Genomic DNA, 13,100 nt, shown 5'->3' with positions numbered 1-13,100 from the left:
TCAAGAAAGACAGAAAAGAATGGAGGACCCAAGAGCTCCAGGAGAAATATTAGACAGACAGTTGAGGTGTCTATCTTCTCTGGAAACTGCAATGTCACATGAAAAAGAATAAAATCCCATTGGAAACATAGTTGTTTAAAAACAAGGACTACAGAAAATATTTTATAGAATAATGTACTTTGTGGTTCATTTTTTAAAAGAAACTTATGTAATTGTACTACGCTGCAAGGAAAGAAACTGCGAGTATTAATGACATTATTGAAAACAACACATCATCCAATGCCCTGTACTCTGTCACTCAGTCGCGTCCGACTCTTTCTGATGCCATGGACTGTAGCCCACCAGGCCCCTCTGTCCATGGGGATTCTCCAGGTAAGAATATGGGAGTGGGTTGCCACGGTCTCCTCCAGGGATCTTCCCAACCCAGGGATTGGACCCAGGTATCCTGCACTGCAGACAGACTCTTTATCATCTAAGCCACCATCACGTCATCCAAAGTCCTACTGAATTATAAAGAATGGAAGATGGCCTTACCTTTGGCTATTGTGGGCATCTGAAAAGCGATGCTGATCACTCCCACCAAATCTCCCAATGGAATCAGAGATCTCAAAATAGACCTGATTCTGATGGCTTCTCCTTTGGCAGCATGAATCAACTACAGGCAGAAAAACAAAGCAATGAAGAATATTGTGTGAAATGAATGTTCTAATTGTATCTGAAAAAGTGAAAGAATGGGAATCTAAGTCTGAAATAATTTTCTGTTAATAACACACAAAATTACATCTCTTCCATAATAGAACCACTCTATGATCCAGCAATTTCACTCCTGGGTATATAGTCAAGGAAAAAAACACTAATTTGAAGAAATATATGTATCCAAATGTTTACAGCAGCAATATTTATAATTGTATAGATACAGAAGCAACCTAAGTGTCCATCCACAGATGAATGGATAAAGCTGTAGTGTATATACAATACATAATAAGATATATTATTGTATTATTATTATATATTATATATACCCAGGATACTCTAGATCGTATTATCCTTAGTGAAATGAGTCAGACAGAAAAATACAAATACTGTATGTTATCACTGCATGTGGAATCTAAAAAAAACACAAATGAACAAATATAACAAAAACAGAAAGAGACCACAGTTATAGAGGAAAAACCAGTGGATACCAATGGGATAAGAGAAGGGTGGAGGGGCAAGAGAGCATGAGGGAATTAAGAGATAAAATTGTTACATATAAAATAAATAACATACAAGGATATATTATATAGCACAGATAATATAGCCAGTATTTTCTAATAACTTTAGAGTGTAACCTGTAACAATCTTGAATTACCATGTTGCACATGTGAAACTAATACAGTAAAGTAATTATACTTTAATTTTAAAAATTTAATTAAAAATAAATAATGAAGTTGAATGTCTCTCAGAAATTGCCACTTCAGGCTTACAATTTACTTGCCCACACCAGTTTCATTGACTTCAACACACACGAGTCATATATTGCAGTCCAGGCCGACAGGTACATCCATTAGAACAATAGATTTTATCCTCTTTGGGGTATTAAAATACTGGATTAGCCAAAAAGTTCACTTGGATTTTTCCATATCATCTTACAAAAAAAACCCAAATAAACTTTTTGGCCAACCCAATATTTTAGGCCCGATAGGTCTGTGAATGCTTACCCCCCAAAGTCACATATACATATCTATCCATAAAATGAGCAATCATACAAAGGGAAAAATTATTATCTCTAGGCTCTGAACACATACTAATATTTATGACTTCTTTAGTCTCTTCCTTGTTTTGTGATGAAAATGTAAGTGCATCTGTACCTATAGTCTACACTGATTTCTTCCAGGAATGGGTTTATAATGGGGGGAAATGATGAACATGGATGATAGCAGGTCTGTTAGACCTGGGGTCCCCAATCTTCTACTGGTCCGTTAGACACCAAGCTGCATGGCAGGAGGTGAGAGGAGGGGCAAGCCAGCAAAGTTTCATCTGTATTTACACTTGCTCCTCAGTATTCACTGTAGGTGTCACTGTCTCCCATGACCCCAGGATGGGACTGTCTAGCTGCAGGAGAACAAGATCAAGGCTCCCACTGGTTCTGCATTGTGGTGAGTTGTATAATTATTTCCTTATATATCAATGCAATAATAACAGAAATAAAGTGTACTATAAATAAAGTGTACTATAAATGCAATGAACCTGAATCATTCCCAAACCATCCCTCTCTCCCCAATCCATGGAGAAACTGTCTTCTGCGAAACCCATCCCTGGTGTCAAAAAAGTTGGGGACCACTGTGTTAGACCTCCACTGGCTAATAAAATACCTATGAAGAATGTGGATCTGTCATGGTTACAGGTCTCAACCAGTCTCTGAAACAGACTGGACACTTCCAGAGCCAGGGAGTCATTTGTTCCTTCACTGTAGGGTGTGAAACACAGCTCAATTTCTAACACCTAGGAGACCCCTCAATTAATGGTTGCTGAAGATGAACAGAGTTCAGAAATGCCAAGATTAGCTCCTTATTAAGTCATTTAGTTTTTCTTCCCTTTAATATTGTAGAATAAGAATCTTCTATTTACTAGCATTATTTCTCTTGTGATTCCTTTGATCATCTACTTTAATAGGGAAAGAACACATATTGTCAGCATAAAGGTTTTTGTCTGAAATCACTACCAACACACAATTTTTTAACAATCAAGTCCAATTTACTATAATGAAAAACTCACTGGCGGCAAGTTTGTATAAAAAATCAGACTCCAGGTTCTCCAACATTCTAATATTTCTTCACCCTGCGAATCCTCTCTATTCACAACAAAAGATTACATCCAGCAGCAAGAATGTTTGAACTTATGGGTGTGAGAGAAAAAAGACAGAAACAAACAAAGCCTGCCTGAAACCAAACATTTGAAGGGTAGGGAGAAAGGTGATTTAACAAGCACTCTGGCTTCATGCTCAGAGCAGTTTAGAAGTGTATCTGCCTTCCTCCATAGCACTGGTCCATCTGCTACAAACTCTGGTTGTTTCCCACCCATCAACAGATCATGAAGCTGATTTCATGGACCTTGGCTAGCATTTTTAAAATTAATACAATGGGGAAAAAACAGAAAAAAGTATAAAATATCAGAATGTATCACAGAGAATCATTCCACAAACTTCAATTACATTTTGGTCAGAAAGTTTACGAAAACACTAAGCAATACCTCTTTCCTTTCCCATAGCAGCTCCTTCAAAAGGACTAAATACTATATAGCAAGGAAATAATTCTTGAGCGGAGCGGTGCTTTATACATACAGTAAAACAGGAAAGGACATTATATAGGAAAAAATATGCTCTTTCCCTCTTAGAGTGTGGGAAGTCTTATATGAGTTTTAGAGATACATTAGAACTGACTATTCTATTAATGAATCATACTGAAATCTCATTACTAATTTTTATAACCAAGGTATTTCCAACTAAACAAACACTTGTTCAGCAATTATGCTACAGCTATTATTTTTAATGGAGCATGAAGATTACTGGTTTTGGATGTTTTGTGCTCTTCGTCAGCGCTGGATCTCTTAACAGAGAGAGATAAACCAGGATTTTTGCTCCTGGACTCCAAGACACTTACATGCATTTCAGGAGCACATCGTCCTAACAGGTCAATTAAAGCTGAATAAAAGGTCATGATGGCATTTCCCATGTGGATGGTATCATCCTCTTCCTCTTCTGTATCACTTTCATGGATTTTTCAAAAGAAACAAAAAAAGCAAACAGGATAATAAAGTAACATTTCAATTTATTACATATTTCTCAAACGAAAGGGATCAGCATGGTAATAAATTCTGCCTCCTCTGACACTTTTCACATATATGTTTAATAAATAGCTTATCATTTCTAAAAGAAAAAAATGGGTTAAAGATATGATTTGAGATTCTATCGCCAAGAACACATGTGTGGGAACTTTAATATTAAATATCCTTCAAAAGGAAAAAGTAGACTTATTAATTTGATGGTTTCTGCTTACTTCTACTGACAAACAGGATATTAACAAAGAAAATAACTGATGGATGGAAATGGTAAATTTGATTTTCTATACAACACACAATTAGAGAAAGGGTGATAAAGATCTGTCCTACAAGACTCCCAGAACAGTGGTTTTCCCAGAGTACTTCATAAACGTGATTTCATTTACTTACCTTTCTGTTTATTCTGCCCAACTACCCGCTCCCAAGTACTATGATATGAAAAACATAAATATTTCACTATCTCATTGATGAGAGATAAATCTGGATGGCCCTGGAAAATCATCTCAATCTTCCCTTTGAAGGCCTGGCAGACAGCTGCCGCAGCTGGACTTAACTATCTGCAGAGTGACAGGAAGACTTGTTGACAATATTGTTCCTGGCCTGCAAGGATGTCTTCAAAGCTCTCAAGTGTACACCCACTCTCATGACATTTGACCAGCAAGCTCTTGATGTACATTCTACTACTTAGAAAAACTAAGAGATCCCTAGTTGGTCAACAACTAACTGATAAATACATAACATGATTTTGGAGTGCTCCCATCCTGAAACACTTGCCTTAGAGTGAATGGAACACTTATCCCAGAACTTTAAGTGGGAAAACCAGGATTTGCAGGACAACTTCTCTGCTTGGAAATTTTCCTTCACTAAGCCTATCTGTTATATCTCTACCAACAGTGTTAGTAGTGTGGTTACATGTCCCCCAAGCAGGACACTCAACTCCACAGATTAAAAGAACAGGAAGCTGGAACTTTCCCGGTGGTCCAGTCATGAAGACTCCACACTTCAACTGCGGGGGAGACAGGTTCCATCTCTAATTGGGGAACTAAGATCCCAAATGTCATGTGATGTGGCCAAAAAAGGCGGTGACAACATGCCTGGGTGAACTTATTGCTGGAAGTGAGTTAACAACATATACTATGGAGAAATGTGAGTTAGTCACTGCCTCCCATTATCATCACCAAGACCTAAACAAAGCCCTTTATTCCTCAAAATGACAACATCTCCTTTTCTTTACTTTGCCAATACACCCGTTTAATTAAGTCCCCATTCTCTTGCTAAAGGCCTCTTTCTCACTTACAATTATCATGAAAACTCATTCCACCTATCCTCCCAGTAAACTCTAACTTTAAAGGTTCATCTGTCATCTTTTGTAATAACTCACTATGCCATAGAGCCTTAAGAAAATTCACAAAATACATCTCCTTCTACAGTCTCAATTTCTTTTTACTAAATCCACACAATATTCCTGATGTCTCTTTGTTCATTCATCCTATTCCAGCAGCAAATTCCATCCCTTCTCCCTAAACACCTTTGATTTTCAGGGGGAGAAATCCTGAGTATTGGAGTATTATACTACAATTAAGAGAACAAAAATTTATTTTGTAAAACTAAAAGTCAAGTAGTATCTGAATTTTAAGAGTGTGTATATTTGACCTACGGGGTTTTGCTGGATCCGGTAGTTGGTGAGGGACCATCTCTAGAGGGATCCTCGGCTATTTTTATGGCTTCTTCCATGGCTGCAAGCAGGCCATTCCCACCTTCCCCCCTCAAGGCGGGACCGAAACACTCAGGCCTCCGGATGAGCAATCTCACCACTACATTTGCGTTCTCCTCCACGCTTTCCCCTAGGATCAAATGGGAAAACGGAGGAAACAAGCATTGACTACATGGAAGTTCAGAGGAAATAACATTATAGTAATTCATTTACATTTGAAGAAAAATAACTAAAATCAAATAAGGCAGTAGCAGAGCCAAAGTCCAATCCAAATGACTAGGGTTCTATACACAAAACACAGGAAAGCTCTTTTCTTTCACTTAACATTTTCAAAGTAAAGAAAAGCATGATGGAGACAGAAACTATTTATTTTTGTTAATTTGCTACACGGAGTGAAGATCGTAGCTATTATTAGAGTCTAATGATATAAAGAGCGAGAATCTAAGTGCCTAACATTTTTAATTTAATAATGAAAGCCTAGCATGTATCAAAAGAAATATTTTAAAATAAATGATTACTGTGAAAAAACTTAATGATTACAAAATAGTCAATTTCTTTATTACGATTTACTTCCTTCATGAAAATGCTGGGATGCCTCATTATTTTATACCCTTTATTTTTTTTTTAAGTTTTAAAATAATGTTTTTAAAAGACCCTGCGAGATTCATCCTACCATTACAGAAGACAGCAAATCTGAGAAAGTCAAGATATCTCTCTCCTTCAACTGGATTCCACCCAATGTCTGGATAACCCTTTGACACTAGCATCTGGCAACTCTGCAGTCCACAACCAGCCAAATACCGAACCACCTACAACAGAGAAGAAGATAAGTATAAGTATCACCCATGGGGTGAGAACTCATTTAGATGCTTGCACTAGACATGGTAAATCATATCCTCAAAGGATGGTTTAAAAATCACTTGCAAAAACAAATTCATTTTAATCTCATGACCATCTACATGAACTCCCTGTAATAAAACCATAGAAATCAAGAAATACTGATAAACCATAACAAGGTGTTGTCACAGTAAAAATGCTTACAAAGGAACTTCATGAAAGAAAAATATCCCTAAATTTCGTATCGTCTGAGACTTGTACCCACAAGAGTTGTAATATTGATAAACTTCGAAAATGCCTAATGATCTCTGGCCCAATGTAAAACCTGAATCCATCTGAGATATTGCAAGTTCCACCTGAGATATAATGATGTTTTAAAGAAGTTAATTACTCCCAAACTAAAGTATCAGTTTAATGGGGGGATGGGTGTGTGTGAGAGGACACCCTAGAGAAGTAGAGAAATCTAAGCTTAGAGAAGCTTACAGTCAAATATCCTTAGGTTCAAATCTGACCTGCATTAGGACTTAGTCTATCATGAGCCATGTATCATGGCTTAGTGTCCTGAGCCATGGGTTAACTATCTATAAAGTTTGGGGTGACACTCCCTATCTTTCTGTATTGTTAAATTTAACACATTAAAATTTCTGGTTAGCTTGGTCTTTTAAAATATTCCATCTTATGTGAATATTGATCCTCTACAAGATTTCATCACAGAACGAGTTTTTAAAAAGAAATCCGTAAAGCAGATGGTAAGAGAAGCAACTTATCAAAAAATAAAAACAAAAAACACCAAAAACCTACAGCCAGATCAGTCACAAGAGAAGTCAGTCTTATATAAGACAGCTAAAAATATTTTACATCATCCTCATTGAGGTATAATATGTACAATAAACTCATCTATTTAAAGTATATATTCAATGAGCTTTGAGAGATTTATCCATCTGTAGGAACACCCACAGTCAAGATGCAGAGTGTTTCCATTGCTTCTCAGATCCTGTGCTTTTTGCAGTCTATCCCTCCCTACAAGCCCAGGTCTTGATCACCTGTGTTCTGCCACTACAGACTAGTCTGCGTGTTCCAGGACACTGATACATGCAGTCACACACTGTGGTCTTTCTGAGTCTGGCTTCTTTCACTCAGAATAATGACTTTGAGATTCATTCATGTTAGAATACATGTCGGCAATCCATTCCTTTTTAGAGCCTAATCATGGCATTTTGCTACTTATGGAAATACCCCAGGTTCTGTGTTTTGTTTTTTTTTTTTGACCAGCTGATGGACATTTGAGTTGTCTCCAGTTTTGGGCTCAGGTGAGTAAAACCATTATCAATATTCATGTACACATCTTTGTAGAGACATACATTTATATTTCTATTGAGTAAATACCTGGTACTGGAAAGGCTACACATATATTTATGATAAGTGAATATTTAACTTATTAAAAATAATGTCAAACTGCTTTCCAACTGACTAACCATTTTTCATCCCAATAGCAATAGATGAGTATTCCAGTTGCTCCAAAGCCTACTCAGCATTCAGCATTGTCTACTTAAAAAAAAAAAAACAAACTAGCTATTTTATCTGTGTGTAGATTAAAATATTTCAGATTATATAAGGGAAAAAATTTTCCAGAGGTTATTCAGAGATGCAAAGCTGCATGATGCTTGACTAGCACATCAGAAGGATTTGAGGAAGAATCCACTTTTTAATGCCTTCAACAGCTATGCACTGACTGGAAAAAAGCAGAGAGTGACAGAGAAAAAAAAAGCCCTGTGCTCATTGGCTTTACATTATACAAAGAAGTAGATTTTGAAAAATACATATAGATTTTAAATATAATTTTAAACCATAAATATTTAAACTATAGCACAGATATGGAAGGGTAGAAAGGTGACTTTGGAGCAAAGACTGGAAGGATGTCTGGAAAAGAGCCATGAGGACATCTGGCGAAAGAATACTACAGATGGAGCGAACAGCAAGTGCCAAGGCCCTAGAGCAGGCGCAGACCTGGCAAGTTCCAGTCACAGCAAGGGGACCAGTGTGGCTGGAGCAACAAGAACTGGAGAGTGGCGAGAAACGAAGTAAGACAATACGTGATAGATAGGGTGGGAACTATTCAAATGCCTTTTACCGTCACTCAAGGTGAGAAAGAAAGTCTAGAAGGTTCTGGGCAGAAGATTAACATGAAACTTCGAAGAGACACTCTGGCTGCAGGGGAGGCTCAGATAGACTATTTAGAATGGAACTGCAGTTAAAATATGGGGGAAATTTATCCGTATTTTGGTAAACATACATATGGCATACTATGATTAGAGGGCACAGCCTTTAGTATACTAGTAATACCTTGCAGTGTGATATGCAAACTTGTGTGATATAAATTATATACATGAGATGTTAAAACAACCTTTAAAGAAAGTAAAAATGCATAAAGTAAAAGTGACAGCAAATTACTGTAAAAGGACATAAACATCCAAGAATATAAAGTTGATTCTCTTTCCAAAGAAAAATGCATGTGATTGGAGAAAATATCTTAAATTTCTTGTTCTTTATAACTTAAAATTATATTACATATAATAGTATGTAATATAATATAATATAATAACATATATTGTATTAGTCACTCAATTGTGTCTGACTCTTTGCAACTCCATGGACTCTAGCCAACCAGGTTACTCTGTCCATGGAATTCTCCAGGCAAGAATACTGGAGTGGGGAGCTATTCCCTTCTCTAGGGAATCTTCCCAACCCAGGAATCGAACCCACGTCTCCTGCAGCACAGACAGATTCCCTGGTGTCTGAGCCACCAGGGAAGTCTATTACATATAATAAGTGTAACATATTTATAATACATAGTATATTATAGTTATAACAACATATAATTATAACTATTTATAGCTAAATATCTTGAGAAACAACTATAAACAACTGTAACTCACACAAGCACAGCAGTAAGAGATTGTGCCTACCTTTTCCAGATCTGGCTCCCGCAAAGCTAAAGCTAGTTCATTATTATCCATCACCGAGGCTGCTGCCACATCCAGTGGTGTTGAACCTCTCATAGCTGGTGAGGCTGTTAATTAAAGCAAAGATGGAACAAAACCTGAATTGTGCTGTAACTCTGAGTCCCATATAAAAACATACTTTCACATAGAATTTCATTTCTAAATATAATGCACACTGTACCAATCCAAAATAATTTAAAGTTTAGTTTTAAAACCCAGTTTGTATATCCCTTTTATCTTAAAGATTCAATGAAAGTCATACATTTACTTACCAAGACCAACACTGCTGTTTTCCAGTAAATAACTCAGATGATCAAACATAGCTTTCTGATTCTGCCTGCTTATACGACAGAAGTAACAGAGAAAACGGCAACAGTTGGCCACCATCTTCGGAAAAGTGATTTCCTACATAAAGAGCATTTAGTTAGCTGGGAAAGTAAAGGATCTTTGTTAATAGTGAGTTCTGAAGTTGAGGTCTCAATCAGATTGTGCAATCATGTGTGCCCACGTCTACCAAGCCTCGGGTACTGAAGACCTCTGAATGTCCAGATGAAGGCTCACCTAGTCCTAGAGCTACCAAAAATCAAGCCTGGCACTAATAGGAAACCTAACTATTGTCAATGGTCTGATATGGAATTAATCTACAGCCCTATACTTAAAGGTAGCATGAGCCTACTTTAGGATTCAGGCAGGCTCAACTGTGATTCCTGACGCCCACTATTAGCTGCGCTTCCTTGGAAAATTAAACCATCTCACAGATTTTGTTCTGCAAAATTGGAATAAGATGGATAATAATATTTACTTTAGGCAAAGGAAGGACAGTTCAATGAGGCATTTTGTGAAAAATACCCAGTTTAATATTTGGAACCACATAATAGGATGCTCTTATCATCAGCGTTGTTGTATTATTATTAAGATGCCAGGAAATTCAGATCTTCCCTGACTGGCACATGACTTGTCTCCTGTGATGAACACCCTTCCTGGAAGGTCTGCCTGCTAGGCCCCAGCAAACATATCTCCCTTGACATCTAGATCTTAATCCCCAAAGACTCCAAGTTCTTATTAAACAGAATATTTTATAAATATCTTTATAAGTTTGCCTAACCAAGAGTCTGAACATAAGAAAAATGGACTCAGGAATTCAGTGGAACCAACTGTTGTCTGAATCAAGGAAACAGGTCTGGATAGCATGTTTTTGTTACAGACTTTGAATGTGATGGAAATGTATTTAATTTTATAAAAATTAGCATACTATGAACTGTTATAGTTTCTAAATATCTTCTAAATGAGAATTATACAGAAAATAGCAAGTTACATGGCATTAGATGAATTATTAGGCTTCCCTGGTGACTCAGATGGTGAAGAATCTGCCTGCAATGCAGAAGACCTGGGTTCAGTCCCTGGGTCTGATCCCTGAGTCAGGAGATCCCCTGGGAAAGGGAATGGCAACCACTCCAGTATTCTTGCCTGGAGAATTCCATGGACAGAGAAGCCTGGTGGGCTATAGTCCATGGGATCACAAAGAGTCAGATACAACTAAGTGACTAACATGTTCACTTTTTCAAGCAAATTATGAATAGCAAAGAAAAAAACTTCAGTCAGACCTCTTTATCTGCAGGTTACACATCTGCAGATTCAACCAAAAAGCAAAAATTACAGAATGTTTTAAAAAGCAAAACCTGAGTTTGCTATGTGCCAATAACTATTTAGATAGCATTTATATCAGGTATTATAAGTGATCTAGATACGATTCAGAGTATATGAGAGAATGTGCATAGGTTTTATACAAATACTATGCACTTAACCTAAGGGACCAGAGAATCTGTGGATTTTGGTATCTGCAGTAAGGTCCTGGAACCAATCACCTGTGGATCCTATGGGGGTGACTGTAGAAGCACAGCCACCTCTCAATCTGTAAGGGATTGTTTAAAAAAGAGTCCTAAGAGGATTTGCAAAATCCACATCAAGAATACACAATGAATGTACTCTAGGAGGTTGTAGTAAATGGCATCCCAAGAATTAAAGGGTTTCCTTTACCTTGGACTCTCCACCTCCAAGGACATTCACCATGACCTCCATCACTGTCTCATGCATCCCAAGGGCCCTCATGAGATTAGGATGCTGGTAAAACACTTTATTGTTCATGATATCCCTAGAAAGGACAACACAAGTAAAAGCGAAGCAAAGAGTTACAGCAAAATTTAAACAAAAATTTATCTGAGATCATGATAAGTATTTTGGAAATAATTACTGGCATGTATGGACAAGTAAGAGAAATCATCACCAAACCTTAAAAGTAAATAAGGCTAATTGGGCTTTCCTCAAAAATACAGAAAGTTTTCCAAAGATATTATACAAATTGTTTATTCTTTTTAATTGCAAGAAATGTACTAAATAAGTAAATATTCATTTATATGACATAGATTTTGGGACACTTATCATTCCTAATTCCATGGATATCCAAATTCAACCTTATTTTGTACAGAAATATGAAGCAGTGTTATTCTTACATTCTTATGAAAGTTCCTATATTAATAATTGCTGTATAAGTATCTCTCCTTTTCACATACACTGTTTTTAGAACTATATTCATCATTTGTATGTTTAAGAACAGTAGTGTTATTTCCTGCTACATTTATCTTATTATTCTTGTGAAATTCTTTTAAAGGCGATGTATTCCCCAAAAGACACCAAACTAAACTGAAGTCCAGGTACAAGTAATCCTACTTATTAAAAGAGACATTTAATTTAAAGAAATGGCAGAAAATGATACCTCAAATGTTTCATTATTATTGCATTACATATTATTATAATATGTATATAAAGGTATTTTTAAAGATCTTAATGTTTAACAACCATAGCAAAAGAGAGCTCGGTTAACTTTTACATATATCAAATCATGCAAGAGTCTTTTCCATAAAACATTTTTCTGTCAGAATCAAAGCAAGAAAATAACATACAACTGACAGGAAACTTGAAGCTTTCCTTTTGAATCTGATTACCTTAACTGAGTTACTCAGCTATTCATTTAGTCATATTCTGGCTATACCAAGAAAGTGGAATAGTATGATTATTTTCTTTTGGTTTTAGTTCTTCACTTTTAATTTATTAATCACTTTGTTAGGTTGTGTTTATGAAGACAGCTTTTAGGTAGCACTACTCAGAAAAATGACTTGGGGGCCCAGGGCTAATTGTGTGTGTGTTCAGCTCTCAGTCGTGTCCAACTCTGCAGCCCCACGGACTGTAGCCCTCCAGGCTCCTCTGTACATGGAATTTTCCAGCCAAGAATACTGGAGTGGGTTGCCATTTCCTACTCCAGATCTTCCTGACCCAGAGACTGAACCAGTGTCTCCTGTGTCTCCTGCGTTGGTAGGCAGATTCTTTACCACTGTGCTGCCTGGAAAGCAACCCAGGGATAATATAGGTCTGTTCTATTTCATGCAAGGACAAATAAGGTAAACGCATCCTTTCCTTCACAAATAATAGCAGCGTATTTGCCAAGACAACCTCAACTCTCAAACCACAGATGTAATCATGAGATTTGTCCTCCTGTTAATTCAAATCCTTTTACATGACCTAGCTTTGGAAGGTATCTAATTGAAAAATCTCATTTGCTTTTAGTTCAAGGTAAATTAAATGGATCTTTAATTCTACCACCAGCAGGCAGGTTGTCACTCATTAAATGTGTCACTTTGGGATCTTTCTAATCTGACAAAAAAGTAGCATTT

General features: G+C 36.8%; 1 protein-coding gene across 7 annotated transcripts in view; it reads right to left on the bottom strand.

The window, feature by feature from the left end:
* The window catches only part of RYR2 (ryanodine receptor 2), an 830,734-nt gene that overhangs the window by 233,040 nt on the left and 584,594 nt on the right, over nucleotides 1–13,100 (bottom strand). For all 7 annotated transcript variants that reach the window (XM_061404941.1, XM_061404935.1, XM_061404936.1 and 4 more), the window contains 7 exons: nucleotides 11,410–11,524; nucleotides 9,645–9,777; nucleotides 9,337–9,440; nucleotides 6,207–6,342; nucleotides 5,477–5,663; nucleotides 3,642–3,747; nucleotides 535–655 (listed from right to left, as the gene is read on the bottom strand). In XM_061404941.1, the coding sequence (XP_061260925.1) occupies nucleotides 535–655; nucleotides 3,642–3,747; nucleotides 5,477–5,663; nucleotides 6,207–6,342; nucleotides 9,337–9,440; nucleotides 9,645–9,777; nucleotides 11,410–11,524 (902 nt within the window). The remainder of the gene's footprint in view (nucleotides 1–534; nucleotides 656–3,641; nucleotides 3,748–5,476; nucleotides 5,664–6,206; nucleotides 6,343–9,336; nucleotides 9,441–9,644; nucleotides 9,778–11,409; nucleotides 11,525–13,100) is intronic.

This window comes from Bos javanicus, chromosome 28 (assembly GCF_032452875.1).
Source record: "Bos javanicus breed banteng chromosome 28, ARS-OSU_banteng_1.0, whole genome shotgun sequence".
In the NCBI taxonomy this organism is placed as follows: Eukaryota; Metazoa; Chordata; class Mammalia; order Artiodactyla; family Bovidae; genus Bos; species Bos javanicus.
Note: the sequence above shows the minus strand (reverse complement) of the source record. Positions and strands in the feature narration are given on the sequence as shown.